The sequence below is a fragment of the Hemitrygon akajei genome, chromosome 19 (genome assembly GCF_048418815.1).
Source record: "Hemitrygon akajei chromosome 19, sHemAka1.3, whole genome shotgun sequence".
In the NCBI taxonomy this organism is placed as follows: domain Eukaryota; kingdom Metazoa; phylum Chordata; class Chondrichthyes; order Myliobatiformes; family Dasyatidae; genus Hemitrygon; species Hemitrygon akajei.
In genome coordinates this window covers 3,609,925-3,628,676 of record NC_133142.1, presented here as the reverse complement: position 1 = coordinate 3,628,676, position 18,752 = coordinate 3,609,925, and the positions used below count along the sequence as shown (strand labels likewise).

At 43.6% G+C, this 18,752-nt stretch overlaps 1 protein-coding gene across 1 annotated transcript in view; it reads left to right on the top strand.

The window, feature by feature from the left end:
- Positions 1-3,253, top strand: part of txnrd3 (thioredoxin reductase 3) — a 57,202-nt gene extending 53,949 nt beyond the window's left edge. Inside the window, exon 16 of the mRNA XM_073071984.1 lies at positions 1,871-3,253. Coding sequence (XP_072928085.1) covers positions 1,871-1,936 — 66 coding nt within the window. The 3' untranslated portion in view covers positions 1,937-3,253. The remainder of the gene's footprint in view (positions 1-1,870) is intronic.
- The last annotated feature ends 15,499 nt before the right edge of the window (positions 3,254-18,752 follow it).

Here is an 18,752-nt window from a genome sequence, read left to right as displayed (position 1 = left end):
CCTCAACCAAATGTTTCTGGTAAATGTTGATAAGTCCTGCACATCAGCTAGGAGGAATTTTATGCCATTCCTCTTTACAAAACTGCTTCAACTCTGGGATGTTGTTGGGCTTCCTTGCATGAACTGCTTTCTTCAGGTCTTTCCACCACATTTCTGTAGGATTAAGGTCAGGACTTTGACTTGGCCAAAACACAAATCATCTTTTTAAATCATTCCGTTGTTGATTGACTCTTGTCTTTCAGATCATTGTCTTGTTGCATTATCCAACTTCTATTAAGCTTCAGGTGACAGACTGCTATCCTGACATTCTCCTGTAAAATGTCTTGCTACAATTTTGAATTAATTGTTCCCTCAACAATTGCAAGCTGTCCAGGCCCCGAGGCAGCAAAGCAGCCCGAAACTGTGATGCTCCTTCCACCGTGCTTCACAGTTGGGATGAGGTTTTGGTGTTGCAGTGCCCTTTTCCTCAACATAGCAATGTGTATTTCTGCCAAAAAGTTCAACTTTGTCTCATCTGGCCACAGAACATTGTCCCAGAAGCGTTGTAGAACATTCAGGTAATCTTTTGCAAACTTGAGACATGCAGCAATTTTTTGTTTGGAGAGCAGTGGTTTCTTCCTTGGTGTCCTTCCATGAACACCATTCTTGTTCAGTGTTTTTCTTATAGTGGACACGTGAACAGAGACTTTAGCAAGTTCTAGAGATTTCTGGAAGTCTTTTGCTTTTACCCTTGAGTTCTTTTTCACCTCCTTCCTCATTGCACATTGTGCTCTTGGTGTGATCTTTGCAGGATGCCCACTCCTAGGGAGAGTAGCAACAGTACTCCATTTGTAGACAATTTATCTTACTGTGAACTTTCAAGTCTTTAGAAATGCTTTTGTAGCCTTTTCCAGCGTCATGGTCTTCTGAAAGTTGTTTTGATTGAGGCACGGTGCACTTAACAGATCTTTCTTGAGAAGAGCAGGCTCTGTCAGTAACCTGACTTTGTGTGTCTTTTTTATAGGACAGGGCACCTCTACAACCCACACCTCCAATCTCATCTCATTGATTGGAACACCTGACTCCAAATAGCTTTTGTAGAAGGCATTACCCCAGAGATTCACATACATTTTCCAAAAAATATATTGGATCATTTTTCTTAATAAGTAAATGAACAAGTATATATTTTTTGCATTATTTAATTGGGTTCTCTTTATCTAGTTTTAGGATGGATGAAGATCTGATCACTTTAGGTCACATTTATGCAGAAAGAGAAAAAAATTCAACAGGGTTCACAAACCTAGCATCACTGTACATGGTTAAACTGGAAAGAATGCATAAAAGATTTGAGAATATTGCCAGGACTGAAGGCTTGAGTTATAAGGAGAGATTAGACGGGCTAAATCTTGTATTACTTGTGCGGGGTCACCTTATAGAAGTGTTCAAAATTGAGAGCTGTAGATGAGATGGATGGTAAGTCTTTTCTCCAGGGTAGGTGAGTCCAAAACCAGGGGCAATAGGTTTAAGGCAAGGGTTCCCAACCTGGAGTTCACGGACCCCTCTGTTAATGGTAAAGCTCCATGGCATAAAAGGTTGGGGGCATCAGGTTTAAGGTGAGAGGGATGAAACATTTAAAGGGGATAAGGGGCAACTTGCGCAGAGTATATAGAATGAGCTGCCAGAGGAAGTGATTGAGGCATATATAATAGTGTCATTTAAGGAGCACTTTGGATAGGTATATGGAGAGTCAGGGCTTAGAGATATATGGGTTGAATGCAGGAAATTGGGACTACTTGGATAGACTGGTTGGGCTGAATTGCCATATCTGTGCTGTTTAAAAAAAATTGTTCAGACTATTTACAGATTTCTATGATTTACCTTTTGTTTGTAGGTGTTCACAACAATGGAAATAACGAAACGATCAGGGGTGGACATTACCAAGAAAGGAGGATGCTGAGGTTAAGCCCTGCTGTTGTAATGCTGTTGCCTTGTGTGCATTGTTACTGCTGTAAGGCTTGGTCAACTTGCATCTTGCCTCCTACTCAGGTAAAACTAACACCAGGAATAACCAGTGACAAAGCACTGTGAAACGGCTTTCCTTGCTGCAGTGCCTTGCCTTGAGTTCTGCCACAGCAGACGATCACGGATGTACATGGGGCACACGGCACAACAGCGGGGTAAACCTCGGTGTGAACTTTATCACCAGACCTGCTTGGAAGGGCACTGACTTGGAAGGGCCTGTGCCTCCTTGAAGTTTTGGCCTGGAACCTGGTACGAGGTGGGCCAAGATGGATGACTAACAAGCAGGGTCTGGAACTTCTACGTCCACTCAGCTGATTGCGCTTCCTTCTCTAGTGAGACTTCAGTCTTGTGTAACAGCCTAGTCTCCTGAGATATTACTCTGTTTTTTTAAGTGTTGGGCTGCTGATGGGAATGTTTTTGTTTCGTTATAGTGTAGCTAATTAGCATCATTGGATTATTGTAAGTTTTTTAAATCAAGAATTTGTCTGTAAAAGAATATCCATGTTTGATTATTAGATGCTCTACAATATTGATCTTTTATCAGAAAGTATATTGATTATGGTTTGGGAAGCATATGTTTGATTATTTTGTAATATGAGGAACTGCCCTGTTTATAATGGTCTCTACTTTTTAATCTTAAAGTCCAATAGGAGTAAGCAACCTCTGACCAATCTTGCAATTGTTCTTGTATGTCAGAATGTGTGAATCTAGAAAATTCTTTCTACAGAAATTTTATTCAAAATCTGGTTCTGCAGTAGAATTGTAAGCTTCCATAAAAGTTCATTGACTTTTTTTTTTGCCTTGTTCTCTTTGTTATTTGAGGAAGTGGTCACAGTCTGTTTAGTTCTGTTTGTAGCTCTTGCTGGTGACTTGTAGACCATTTGTTTTAGAACCAGGCAGTTTCTGCTCCTTAGTGTGACATGTTGAAATCGCCTATGTATCCAGATGCTTTCGTTTCCTTGTCTTTCTGCTCATTTTTAATTGGGAACATTTGCAAACCAAGGTCTGATTAAATGCATGCACTGTCACATTTTTTTTGTGGTAGTGTATATTTTTGGGTAAGCACACAAGTGCTTGGATATTTAATTGGAATGATAGCTGACTTGCATTTATTTATCACTGGTGCCTGTCTGATCAGAACTTTTTGTCAAGATTTTGTGTATTCCACCTCAAGCAGCACTAACTGAAATTTTCTATTGTGAACAAAGTTTGTTATCCAAAATACATTTAATAAAATCTATACCAAATTTAATAGTGTGTAAGGAATACCTTTCTGATGAGGCAACTAGACTGTACTAGGCTTAAAAATTAATCTTTCTCTCAGTGGCACAGTTCAACTGAAAGCAGCTGTTAATACCGACCATACTTGGGAAACTTGTTCTTTTCATGAGTATAAATTTGTAACTTTTTTTCCAATATAGTGGGTTCCTGTTAATTAGATCATCGATCAATCAAGCCAGTCACTTACTTTTTGGACAACTCTTAAAGAACGAAAACTAATCGATAAAATAGCTGGGATTCCCTTTGTTTAATTGGGACACTGCTGCTTAATTGGGGCAGGAGACTGTTGTTTTTATAGTTTCTAGCTAGCATCAATCGTGTGCACCTCTGTGGCCATTAGACATTTAACAATGCTTAGATAAACAGTTTTTAAATAGTGTTAGGTGTGTGTATTTGTGTTGAAAAAGCAGTGATCTGTGTCACTGATAGTTGGTGAGAAATGAGCAGCAAGACAATTCAGAACTGTTTTGCTCACTGCAGTTTCAAGCACTGAGGCTTGAAGATGCCAGAAACAACTGGAAGAGAAAATGAAACTTACACTACTTCAAGTTGGGAACTATGAAGAATTAGAAGGTATCAACAATTATCTTGAATGACACAATGAAAGGGAAGATTTGAAGGATGCAGTCGTCAAAAGCATTGTATGAAGGTAGTCTATTATCTGCACTTGGTGACTGCACAGATTTTGTTCATTTACAGTCAAAAGAATAGCCGTGTACACTGAATTCCTCCCAATAATTATTAGGAATTAATACAGTTTTATAGTACTGTAGAGGTATTGGTAATGTTCTGATTTGTTCTGTATTTCATTTCAATACATTACCTTTTTTTTGTATTTACTTTAATTATTTCCATGAAACTTCAGCTAATTAGGATAGTCACTTAACTGGGCCAAAGTATACTGGTCCAAAATCCACTATTCTTCATTTAAAAATTATAAAATGTCAGTGCTTACAAATATAGTCATTTGCAAATTTCCTATCAGCCATTTGGATCATTTGCCAAAGCTAGACTCCAAAGTTTTATAAAAATGAGTTTCTGCAGATGCTGGAAATCCAAAGTGTGCACACAAAATGCTGGAGGAATTTAGCAGGTCAGGCAGTAAAAGGAATAATGAGTCCGTGTTTTGGGCCAGGATCCTTCATCACCCTCAATCTATGACTTCTAGTTCTAGTCTCACCCAGCCTCTGGAAAAAGCCTGCTTGCCTTTACCTTGTATATACCCACCATAATTTTGTATGTCTTTATATCTATCACTTTCTTTCCTGCCTACTTGCTTTAACCTTTCACCATACTTGTCAGATATCTATCTACCGCTCCAGAAGAAGTGCCTCGGCCCAAACCGTTGACTATCTATTCATTTCCATGGATGCTTCCTGACCTGAGTTCCTCCAGCATTTTGTGTGTGTGTGTGTGTGTGTGTGTGTCTCTCTCTCTCTTTGGATTTCCAGCATCTGCAGACATTCTCCTATATATCTACCTCTATCTTGATAATATTCAGAGACCCTTCCTCGAGCTGTAGAAACAATTACAAAAAAAATTGAGACCCTTTAAGTAAACATTTTCTCATGCCTTTAGTAACCTGACCCTTTTTTTAAAAAAAAAGTGAATTTGAGTTTGGAATTCTTCCACAAGCTGAAGCACCTTTGGTACAATCACCATGCAAAATCCCTTGAGGATTTTGAACATTTCAAATAATTCCTCTCACTCACTTAACTATAGCAGACAAGCCTAGTATCCAACCTCTCCTTTTCTAGACTGGATGGTAGCTGCTTCCAATGTATTGACATCCTACATTGAAAAAGGAGTCCACTGTTTGAGTTGTGGTATCAACAATGCCCTATGTAAATGAAGCATGTCCTCCTACCTTTGTATTCAATTCACCTCTGCTTCCTGTGGATGGCCCATTTCTGTTCTAAGTGTTTGCAGGTGACCACCCTTGTGGGCTGTATTTCAGATGATGGAGCCTCAGTACAGGAAGGAAGTGGAGATGGTGACATGACAACAACCTTTCCCTCTGTCTCAGAAGAGCAAAAGAGCTGGCTATTGTCTTCAGAAAGAGAGGTGGTGCACATTGCTCCTATCTCCATTAATGATTCTGAGGTTGAGAACATCACGTTCCTAGGAGCCAACATCATCAACCGCCTGTCCTGGTCCAAGTACATTGATACCACAACCAAGAAAGCTCACCAGTTAATTGGGAGGCTAAAGAAACTTGGCTTGTCCTAATATCCAGATACATGGCTTGGCATGGCATGGCAACTGCTGTCTAAGACCATGAGAAACTTAGAATTGTGGACACAGCTCAAAACATCATGGAAATCAGCCTCCAGTCTGTGGACTCTGTCTACACTTCTCACTGTAAAGCAGCCAGCATAATCAAAGTCTCCAGCCACCTGGACATTCTCTTCCCTTACCTATTCCATTAGGACACAAATGACTGAATGCTCAAGGACAGCTTTTATCCTGTTCTTATAAGACTATTGAACATCCTTTGTTATGATAAGTCTACATCATGATCTTGCATCTTATGATCTGCCTGTACTGCACTTTCTCTAACTGTTACATGTTATTCTGCCTTCTTTTACTGTTTTTCCTTGTACTTAATGTACTGTGTAATGAAGTGATCTGTATGAATGGCATGGAAGACCTTTTTGCTGTACTCCAGTACATTTATGGCAATAATAAACCAATTTACCAATAAAGAAGAAACATAGTTCTACTCACCCTTGATTCAGCATCCCTTTACCTGTGCAAATACTTTTGTGTTTGTCAAAAGAGAAAGAATTCTTTAGACTTTAGACATACTGAAGAAAAACAATATCCCATCTACACTAAATTTACTAGCACTTGGTTTCGGGCTAGGCAATTCGACTGTTCAAAGTTCAAAGTAAATTTTGTTATCAAAGTACATATCAGCATATATTGCCCTGAGATTCCTTTTCCTGTGGGCATACTCAGCAAATCTATAGGATGGTAATTATAACAGTTTCAATGAAAGATCAATCAAAGTGCACAAGATAACAAACTGCAAATGAGAATATAAATATTGAGCAATAAATAATGAGAACATGAGATGAAGTGTCCTTAAAGTAAGATCATTGGTTGTAGGAACAGTTCGATGATGGAGCAAGTGAGTGTAGTTATCCCCTCCAATTCAAGAGCCTGATGGCTGAGGGGGTAGTAACTGTTATTGAAACTGGAGGTGCGAGTCCTGAGGCTCTTTTACCTTCTACCTGATGGCAGCAATGAGAAGAGAGCATGGCCTGGGTGGTGTGTATCTCTGATGATGGATGCTAATTTCCTACAACAGTGTTTCAAGTGTATGTGCTCAATTGTTGGGAGGGCTTTACCTGTGATGTAGTGGGCCAAATCCATTACTGTTTGTAGGATTTTCCATTCAAAGGCATTGGTGTTTCCATACCAGGCCGTGATGCAGCCAGTCAATGTATTCTCCACTACACGTTTCTAAAAGTTACATTTAAGTTTGCAACAGTTCTTTACTGAAAATTGTCTCTGCTACAATTAGTAGCCATTTTATAAGGTACCTCCTAGACCTAATAAAGTGGCTACTGAGTACGTTTGTCATCTGCTACTATAGCCCATTCACTTTAAGGTCTGATATGTGTTCAGAGATGCACACTACTGTTGTAATGTGGTCATTTGATTTATTGTTGCCTTCCTGTCAGTTTGAACGAGGCTGTCATTCTCCTCTGACCTCTTATTAACAGAGTATTCACCCATGGACCTGCTGCTCACTGGATGTTTTTTGTTTTTCCACACCATTATACGGCCCAATCCATCACTGGTAAAGTTCTCACAAATCTATATGAAACGCTGTTGCAGGAAAGCAGGATCCATCATCAGGGACCCCCACCACTCGGGACGTAAGACACAGGAGCAGAATTAGGCCATTCAACCCATTGAATCTGCTCCACCATACCATCATGGCTGATCCTGGATCCCACTGGACCCCATACACCTGCTGTCTTGCCATATCCTTTGATGCCCTGACCAAACAGGAAATGATCAACTGTGGCAGAGCATTCAATGGATTCACGACTCTCTGGCTGAAAAAAAAATTCCTCCTTCCCTCTGTTCTAAAAAGTTGTCCCTTGATTGAGGCTGTGCCCTCTAATTCTGGATGCCCCCACCATAGGAAACATTCTCTGCACATCCACCCTATCTAGTCCTTTCAACATTCAGTAAATTTCAATGAGATCCCCCACCGCATTCTATATTCCAGTGAGTTAAGTCCCAAAGCTGCCAAATGCTCCTCATCTGTTACCCACTTCATTCCTGGAGTCATCCTCGTGAACCTCTTCTAGAACCTCTCCAACGACAACACATCCTTTCTGAGATATGGGGCCCAAAACTGTTGACAATACTCCAAGTGTAGTATGGCTAATGTCTTATAAAGCCTCAGCATTATCTTGTTGCTTTTATAGTCTGTTCCCCTTGAAATAAATACCAACATTGTATTTGCCTTCTTTACCACAGACTCAACCTTCTGGGAGTTTTGCATTCCTAAATCCCTCTGCACCTCTAATGTTTGAAACTTTTCCCTATTTTAGTCCACACTGATGTTCCTTTTACCAAAATGCATTATTGCACATTTCCCAATACTTGCATCTGCCACTTTTTTGCCCATTCTTACAATTTGTCTAAGTCCTTCTGCAATCACATTGCTTCCTCAGCACTACCTACCTCTCCACCTATCATCTGCCAACTTTGCCACAAAGCCATCAATTTCATACTCCAAATCATTGACAAGCAATGTGAAAAGAAGTAGTCCCATTACTGACCCCTGAGGAACACCACTAGTCACTGGCAGCCAACCAGAAAGGTCCCCTCTATTCCCATTTGCTGCTTCCTGCCTGTCAGCCATTCCTCATTCTGTGCCTTTATCTTTCCTGTAATGCCATAGGATTTTATCTTGTTAAGCTGCCTCGTGTGGCACCCTATCAAATGCCTTCTGGAAATCCAACTAAATGACTTCCACTGCCTCTCCTTTGACTACTGTACGTGTTACTTCCTCAAAGAACTCTTGTCAGGCAAGATTTCCCTTTACAGAAACCATGCTGACTTTGACTTATTTTATCATTAGTCTCCAAAACCTTATCCTTAATAATAGACTCCAACACTTTCCCAACCATTGAGGTTAGGCTAACTGGCCTATAATTTCCTTTTTTTTTGTCTTCCTCCCTTCTTAAAGAGTGGAGTGACATTTGCAATCTTCCAGTCCTTCAGGAATATGCCAGAATTAAGTGATTCTTGAAAGATCATGACCAATGCATCTGTTACCTCTTCAGTAACCACTCTCAGGACTCTGGGATGTAGTCCATCTGGTCCAGGTGACTTATCCACCTTAAGCCTTTGAGTTTGCCTAGCACTTCTTCCTTTGTAATAGCAATGGCACTCACTCACGGACTTCTGGCACACTACTAGTGTCTTCCACAGTGAAGACTGATGCAAAATACCCATTCAGTTCATCTGCCATTTTTTGTCCCCCATTACTACCTCACCGGCATCATTTTCCAGTAGTCTAATATCAGCTCTCATCTCTCTTTACTCTTTAAATAACTGAAAAAACTTATGGTATCCTGTTTTATATTATTGGCTAGTTTGCCCTCCTATTTCATTTTTTCCCTTATAGCTTTTTTAGTTGCCTTTTGTTGGGTTTTAAAAGCTTCCCAATCATCCAACTTTCCAGTCACTTTTGTTATCTTAAATGCCCTTTCCTTGTCTTTTATGCAGTTCTTAACTTCCCTTGTCTTATCCCTGCCATTTGATAACAACTTCTTCTGTGGGACAGGTCTATCCTGGACCTTGTGAGCTATTCCCGGAAACTTCAGCCAACTCTGCTCTGCCTTCATCCCTACCAGTATCCCCCTTCAACCCACCTGGGAAAGCTCCTCTCTCATGTCTCTAATTCCCTTTGTTCCATTGCGATACTGATACATGTGACTTGTGCTTCTCCCTTTCAAACTGTAGTATGAATTCAATCATATTATGATCACTGCCTCCCAGGGGTTCCATCTCTCCAAAGAGTAAAGCCCTAGCTCCCTTAATCTCTTGATTATAATGCACACTCTCTAAACCAGGCAGCATCCTGGTAAATCTCCTCTGTACCCTTTCCAATGCTTCCACATCCTTCCTATAGTGAGGCGACCAGAACTGGACACAGTACTCCAAGTGTGGCCTAACCAAAGTTTTATAGAGCTGCATCATTACCCCACGATTCTTAAACTCTATCCCTCGACTTATGAAAGCTAACACTCCATAAGCTTTCTTAACTACCCTATCTACCTGTGAGGCAACTTTCAGAGATCCGTGGACATGTACCCTCCAGATCCCTCTGCTGCTCCACACTTCCAAGTATCCTTTCAAGGACTCTTCATCTCATGTTCTTGATATATATCTTGCTTTATTATTATCATCATTATTTCATTTTCTAATTGCACAGTTTGTCTTCTGCAGTCTGTTTAAATACAGACATACTTTATTGATCCCGAGGGAAATTGGGTTTCGTTACAGCCTAGATGGGTGGTCTTTCATTCACTTATTCTTCTACAGATTTATTGAATATGCCCACAAGAAAATGAGTCTCAGGGTTGTGTTAGGTGACATATATGTACTTTAATAATACACTTACTTTGAACATTGTAAACTCTAGAAGACTGTTGTGCATGAAAATACCAGGAGATCAGCAGTTTCTGAGATGCTCAAACCATTAATAATTACTCCATGGTCAAAGCTACTTGATATGCTGCCACATGACTGGCTGATTAGATATTGGCATTATTGAGCAGGTGTATCTACAAATGGGGCCACTGGGTACACATTCTTAAATTTGTTTTTTTTTTGTGGCAGAGGTACAGTGCATTACAGAATGCATAGCAATACTTGCAAGCTGTCACTGAACGTAGATTGTGTTGTTTGTTAACGCAAACAACACATTTCCCTGTACCTTTAGATGTACATGGGATAAATGTAAATAAACTTCCCTCTAACTTTAGAAGCACACCTTTGTCTGACATTTCTACCTTTGGGTAAAGACTCTGATTGTGTACCATATATATATCTCATAATTAAAACAAAACCTCAGGTCTCCCTCAGCCTTCAACATTCCAGAGAAAACAACCCAAGTTTGTTCAGTCTTTACTTATGGGTCTTGCCCCCAATCTAGGCAGCATCCTGGTGAACCTCTTCGGCACCCTCTTCACATCCCTTTCTATAATGAGATGACCAGAACTGCGCACAATTGAGCCGTTTGATAAAATTCAACTGCCCCCCCCCCCCACAGGTGCTGGAAATTTGAGATCAAAACTGAAGCCATAGTAATGACTGAGAAAGTCAGGCAGCATCTGTGGAAAGAGAACACAATGGCATTTAATACTGAAGAATTAGCCATTCCATGTTGCAGGAGGCTATTAACACAGGCTAATGAGGAGCAAAACAAGGCGAATAATTAGTACTGAATAACACACATAACATGCTGGAGGAACTCAGCAGGTCAGGTAGCATTTGTGGAAATGAATAAACAGTTAATGTTTCAGGCCAAGACCCTTCATCAGGACTGGAATGGAAGGGGAAAGATGCCAGAATAAAAAGGTGTAGGGAGGTGAAGGAGGATAGCTAGGTGATAGGTGAAGCCAGATAGGTAGGGAAGGGGGATGAAGTAAGAAGCTCGGAGGGGATGACTGGAAAAAGCAAGGGGCCGGAGAAGAAGGAATCTGATAGTAGGAGAGAGTAGACCATGGGAGAGAAGGAAGGTGGAGGGACACCAGTGGTAGGTGATGGCCAGGTAAGGGGAAAAGGTACAAGGCCAAAGTGGGAAATTGAAGAAGAGTGAAAGAGGAGGGGAAGAATTACTGGAAGGAGAAATCAATGTTCATCCTATCAGGTTGGAGGCTACCCAGATGGAATATGAGGTGTTGCTCCTCCATCCTGAGAGTGGCCTCATTGTGACAGAAGAGGAGGCCATCATCCGACATGTCAGAATGGGAATGGGCATAGGAATGATTAATATTGGCTGATAGAATTTAGGACATTGATCCCTACAGCCCACAATATCCATGTCAGCATGATGCAAAATTAAATTAAAACTATCTGGTGGCACATGTCCTGTACTTCTCCATTTCCTGCCAGTTTATGTGTCTGACAGAATGCCTCTTAAAAACCATGCAGTGTCTGCTTCCATCATCTCCACTGGTGGTGGACACCCACCACTCTAACTCTCCACCCTCATGCCTTAAAGCCAAGCCCTACAGTATTTGGCATTTACACCTTGGGAAAAGGACTCTATCTACCATATTGGTGCCTCTCATAATTTTATAAACCTCTATCAGTTCTTCTTTCAGCCTCCAACACTCCCAAGAAAACAATCTTAAGTTTGTTTAACCTCTCCTTATAGCCAATACTCTCTATTCCAGGCAACATCTTGGTGACATTTACATCGGTGAGAGCTGATGTAGATTTGGGGACAGAATAGGCAGGATTTCCCAGTAGTCACCCGTTCCAATTCAACTTTCCATTCTTAATGGTTGGTTCACAGCCCCCTCCACTAAGGTCACACTCAGGTTGAAGGAGCAATACCTCGTATTCCATCAGAATAGCCTCTAACCTGATGGCATATTCAAGTCTGCTGGTGACACCACTGTCAAAGGCCGAAGCAAAGGTGGTGATGAATCAGAGAGAGATCGAAAATCTGGCTGAGTGGTGTCATAACAACCTCTCATTCAATGTCAGCAAGACCAAGGACCTGATTATTGACTTCAGGAGAAAGAAACCAGAAGTCCATGAGCCAGTCCTCATTGGAGGATCACAGATGGAGAGGGTCAGCAACTTTAAATTCCTCAGTGTTAGCATTCAGAGGACCCGTCCTTGTCATGGGGGGGGGGGGGGGGGTGGAATTGGGAGCGGACCCAAATGCAAGACACAGACACTGAAGTACTAGGAACAGGACTGGGCATGAGAAGGAAGCAAGGGAAGTGGGGAAGAAAGGATGCTGGACATGACACAGGCCCCAGACGAGACAAGGATTCCGGGCTTGGGCTAGGACTTGACTAGGATAGCAAAACCATGGAACTGGGAACAAGGAACTTGGAACCCGGGCAAGGACTCCGAGCCAGAGACTGGACAAGGACCCAGAACCTGGGTCTTGACTCAGGCTTGGGACCCCGGAACTAGGCGAGGACATGACGAGGCTAGGGTTCTTTGAGGCTTGGGTCTGGACTCTGAACCAGAGACTGGCAAGGACCCAGAAACTGGGTCTTGACTCGGGCTCGGACTCCAGAACCAGGTGAGGACAAGATGTGGCTACAGGACGAGGAGAGGCAACAGGACTGGACGTGATAATACGTGATAGAGCTGAGTAATTATTGCTTGTTTATTATTAGTATTTCTTTTTTTCTTTTATATTGGCACAGTTTGTTGCCTTTTGCACCACCTGGTCGTGCTCCCTGTTGGGTGCGGTCACTCATTGATTCTGTTCTAGGTATTGGACTTATTGAGTATGCCTGCAATAAAATGAATCTCAGGGTTGTGCACGGTGACGTACCCGTACTTTGATAATAAATTTACTTTGAACTTTTAAAACAGTTGACGTTTCAGTCCGAAACGTGGACTGTTTATTCATTTCCATGGACGCTGCCTGACCCGCTGAGTCCCTCCAGCATTCTGTGTGTGTTACAGAGGAAAGCGACTCTCCTCCGACCGGCGGTACATAATCCTCGTGCACAATGGGGGTGGGGGAGGTGGTGTTCGATCCCTTTGAGGCGACTGGTATATTTTGGTTCGAATGGTTCTCTAACGCCTCTGTTCGCAGGCAGTAGCCGAGTGACCGACCTCCTTTCGCAACAGAGAGAGAGAGAGAGCGCGGCTGGACCCGGAGCTCGAAAGCCAGTAGCGATCGATCTGTACTCTAACGTGGAGGTGAGCCCCCTTGGCCCAGGATGACAAGGGGTAGGATTTATCCTGGGGCTTCCAGTGGGAGGCGACAATGTCAACACCGACTTCAAACTCCACCCTGGTCCCAAATGAAATTCTAACGGTTTTGACCCCCAAGTTCCTGATCGCCGACCCCCAAAGTGGCAAACCTAATCCCAGCCGTGAATTTCAGGCCTAATCGTCATCCTGCCTCCCAAACAGGGGTCCATGACATAAAATGGTTTGGATCCCCCACTCCCATCGCCATCAAATTTCTGAATGGACAGTAAATCCATGTAGACTACTTCACAATTGTTTCTCTCTTTGTACGACTTATTTAATTATATGAGTATCTTATTTATAGAATTAACTTATAGTTTTATTATTTATTTCACGGCATATATCAGTGATACTAAATCTGATTCTGAACCTCATAGTGACTCTAACTCTGATATCCTGACTTTTAATGGCTCACTCTAGCCACTGTGTGAATGTTTAATGTATCTCCAACACACATAAAGTACCTGGGATCTCAGTGGGTCAGGCAGCGTCTGTGGAGGGAAGCGGACAGTCGACATTTCAATTTCCCTTCAAAGATGCTGCCTGGCCTGCTGAGTTTCCCCAGAACTTAGTGTGTCTTGCTCCAGATTTCCATTCCTCAGTGTGTCCTGGTCAACCTTCACCAATGTTTATCGAAGCACCACAGAAAGCACCCTATCCACATACAACACACACACAAAATGCTGGAGGAACTCAGTAGGTCAGGCAGTATCAGTGGAGATGAAAGAGTTGGTGTTTCTGGCCGAGACTCTTCTTCAGGCCTGGAGAGGAAGGAGGAGGGTGCCAGAGTGAAAAGGTGGAGGGAGGGGAAGGACGAGTAGCCAGGAAATAATAGCAGAATCACGGATGGATCATGGCTTGGTCTGGCTGTGACCACAACAAACCGCAGAAAGTCGAAGTCAGCTCAGCGCATCACAGGAACTGGCCTCCCCTCCATGGTCTCTGTCTGTTCATCTTTCTGCCTCAGCAAAGCAGCCCGCAGAATCAAAGACCCCTCACCCTGGACATTCTCTGCTCTCCTCCTCCCATCGGGCAGAAGGTTCAAAATCCTGAAAGCAGCCCGCAGAATCAAAGACCCCTCACCCTGGACATTCTCTGCTCTCCTCCTCCCATCGGGCAGAAGATTCAAAATCCTGAAAGCAGCCCGCAGAATCAAAGACCCCTCACCCTGGACATTCTCTGCTCTCCTCCTCCCATCGGGCAGAAGGTTCAAAATCCTGAAAGCAGCCCGCAGAATCAAAGACCCCTCACCCTGGACATTCTCTGCTCTCCTCCTCCCATCGGGCAGAAGATTCAAAATCCTGAAAGCAGCCCGCAGAATCAAAGACCCCTCACCCTGGACATTCTCTGCTCTCCTCCTCCCATCGGGCAGAAGATTCAAAATCCTGAAAGCAGCCCGCAGAATCAAAGACCCCTCACCCTGGACATTCTCTGCTCTCCTCCTCCCATCGGGCAGAAGATTCAAAATCCTGAAAGCACGTCCCACCAGGTTCAAGGACAGTTTCTGTGCTGCTGTTGTGACTATTGCATGAACCTCTTGATTGCCTGTTGACCTCACAATCTACCTTGTTATGATCTTGCACTTTATTGTTTACCTGCTCTGCACTTTTAGAGTTATAGAAACTACAGCTCAGAAACAGTTCCTTCGGCCCATCTAATCCATGCTGATCCATTTATACTGCTTACTCGCATTGACAGGCACCGGGACCACTGCCCTCCATACCCCTTCAATCCATGCAACTATCCAACTTCACTTAACATTAGAATTGAGCTCACATGCACCACTTGCACTGTCACGCTCTCACCACCCTCTGATTGAAGAAGTTTCCCTTAAACTTCTCACCTTTCTCCTTTAACCCATGATCTCTGGTTGTAGTCCCACCCAATCTCAGTGGAAAAAGCTTGAGCCTCAGCCGAGGCAGCGTGTTTGTGTCCTTCAGCAAGGCACTTAACAACACATTGCTCTGCTACGTCACCGGTGCCAGGCTGCATGGGTCCTAGTGCCTTCTCTTGGACAACATCGGTGTCGTGGAGAGGGGAGACTTGCAGCTTGGGCAACTGCCGGTCTCCCATACAACCCTGCCCAGGCCTGCACCCTGGAAACTCCAGGCGCAGATCCATGGTCTCTCGAGACCGACGGATGCCACCACCATTTATCCTCATAATTTTGTATGCCTCTATCAAATCTCCCCTCAATCTGCTATGTTCCAAGGAATAAAATCCTGACCTATTCAGTCTTTCCTTATGACTCAGGTCCTCCAGACCCGGTAATATCCTTGTAAATCTTCTCTGTACTTTCAACCTTATTTCTTCAACATAACATCCCATCTCCGGTACTGAACACTTTGAATACTTTTCTGGTAGCTTTTACACTTTATTCTGAATTGTTATTGTTTTACAGGACAAGCATGTGGGTCAGGAAGGTTTAGACAAGAGTTCCTAATCTGGGGTCCACAGACCTCTCGGTTAATGGTAGGGTCCTTGGTATAAAAAAAGTTGGGAAGCCCTGGATTGGAGGGATTTGGGCCGAATATAGGCAAGTGGGACTGGATTAAGTGTGAACCTTGGTTGTATGGAACTGATGGACTGAATAGTCTGTTTCTTGCAGTATGATTCTGTGATTGCACACTCTAAAAATGGTAAACACTGGGGAAGCTCAGTCTGTTGAGTAGGAACTATGGGAGGGCAGGGATGGTGCTTACAGCTTTCTTCGTGATGTTTTGCCACCTCTACACCTTCCCCCCCACCCCACACACACACACACACGCAGAGGCTGTCTGACCTGCTGGACATTGTCTGCAATTCATAAACACAAAAGATTCTGTAGATGCTGGAAATCCAGAGCACCGTACACAAAATGATGGAGGAACTCAGCAAGTCTGGCAGTATTTATGGAGCAGAATAAATAGTCGACGTCACTCATGAACACTACCTTACTACTTTTTTATTTCTAGTTTTGCTTTACTTATTTAACTATTTAATATACATATGTGTACTTACTGTAATTCACATTTTCTGTATTATTATGTATTGCACTGTACTGTTGCTGCAAAGACAACAGATTTCACAACATATGCCAGTGATATTAAACCTGATTCCGATTCTGATGTTTCAGGTTGCGACCCTGCTTTGGGACTGGAAAGGAGGGGGAAGGCGCTGGGATAAATGGTGGAGGAAGGGAAGGAGGATAGCCAGAAGGTGATAGATGAGGTCAGGTAGGTGGGAAAGGGAAAGGGGTGGAGAAGCAGGATTCTGATAGGAGAGGAGGAAGAGGAGGGGACCCAGGGGGAGGTGATAGGCAGGTGAGAAGAGGCAAAAGGCCAGAGTGGGGATACTAGAAGAGGGAAGGAGTAGGGATTGTTCTTTTACAGGAAGGGAAAGTCGATATTCATGTCATCAGCTTGGAGGCTACTCAGATGGCATATAAGGTGTTGCTCCTCCACCCTGAGGGTGGCCTCAGCTTGGGACAAGAGGAGACCATGGACTGACATGTCGGGACGGGAATGGGAATGGGAATTAAAATGTTTGGCCACTGGGAAGTTCGGCTTTTGACGGAGGGAGCAGAGGTGCTCGGCAAAGCAGTACCCCCATTTACAATGGGTCCCATCAATGTAGAGAAGATCTCACTGGGAGCACTGGACACAATAGGTGACCCCAGCTGATTCACGGCTGAAATGATGTCTCATCTGGAGCCAACACTTAGGGGACCTGAACGGAGGTGAGTGGGCAGGTGTAGCACTTCGGCCACTTGCAGGGATAAGTGCCTGGAGGGAGATTAGTTAGGAGGAACAAATGGACAAGGGAATCAGGAGTGATCCCTGCGGGAAGTGGATTGGAGGTAAAGATATGTTTGGTGGTAGGATCCTGTTTTTGTCTCAGATTTCCAACATCTGCGTTTTTCTTTCTCACTTTCAGTCCAACATAAATTCTGAAGTAACTCAGTTTTTATCCCTGCTTATCTGCTGGCTTTCCTACTCTTCTGTTTTATTTTGAACCCCAAAATTCGTCGTGTGTTCGGGCTCAGCGACCCAGCAGCGTTCCAGCCCTCCTCTGGGTCCCGTTCATTATACGGTACCTCCCCAGACAGCAAAGCTGCACCATCAGGCCCGTGGCGCCCCCTGCTGGTCAATCCGGAATTTACCATTGTCACATGCACGGAGATCGAATGAAAAGCTTGTCTTGCACACTGTTCATTCAGATCAAATCGTTACACAGAGCATTGAGGCAAAACAAGATACGACAATAACAGAATGCAGAATAAAGTGTAATAGCTACAGAGAAAGTGCCGTGTAGGCAGACAATGCACAAGGTCACAATGAGGTAGAATATGAGGTCGAGTTCATCTTATCACACTGGGGAACTATAAAATACTTACAGCAGTGGGGTGCAGGCTGTCCTTGAGCCTGGTGGGACACGCTTTCAGGCTTTTGTGTACCTGATGGAGGGGGGTGGGGGGGGAGGTAAGCAAGAACATCCAGGGTGATGACGCTGGCTGCTGTACTGAGCCAGCGAGAGGCGTAGTCGGGGTTCATGGAGGAGAGGCTGGTTTCCGTGATCTGCTGAGCTGCCTCCACAACTCTCTCCATTTTCTTGTGGTCTCGGGCCGAGCAGCGATGCATCTGTAGAGGAAGCTTTCTATAGTGAGGGTAGAAGGTGACATGTCAAATTTCCTTAGCCTCTCAAGCCTTTCTTAGCTTAACCTGTGATGTTCATTCCCACCCAGTTAGAGTCATTGAGTCATAGAGTTATACTGTGCAGAAACAGGCCCTTTGGCCCATCTGGACCATGTTGACCAAGCTGCCCCATCCAAGTCACTATCATTTGGCCCAGAACCTTCTAAACCTTGCCAATCCATGTATCTACCCAACTGTCTTCTAATTGAAATTATTATACCTGCCTCAGTCATTTCTTCTGGCAGCTCATTCCACAGCAGTACTACGCTGTTGCCTCTCAGGTTGCGATTGAATCTCTCCCCTCTCACCTTAATCCTGTTTCCTGGGACACGCTGAGTTGCACCCACAGCTCTTTGCAGTTCTGTGCGGTCACGGGCAGAGCCGATGTGCAAAGAGCAAATCTGCGGATGGCGCAGAGGTTGGGGGTATAGTGGACAGCGAGGAAAGCTGTCATGGCTTCCAGTGGAAAGAATGGGCTGAGAAGTGGCAGATGGAATTTAATGCAGACAAGTGTGAGGTGTTCCACTCCCCTCAGGGAGGGGGCTTTGCAGCATCCACACCAGGACCACCAGACTCTAAAACAGTTATTTACCCCAAGCAGTGAGGCTGATCAACACCTCCACCCGCTAACCCACCCCTCCACACCCCCAACCACCACTACTTCATCATTTCCTGTCAGTCCCTTTATCCACAGACACCCCTGTGCCTGGCGTCACTCTATGGACTGACAATGTATATAAGCTATCTTATGTATTTATATTTATTGAGTTTTAATTATTATTGTGTTCTTTATCTTATTGTGTTTAT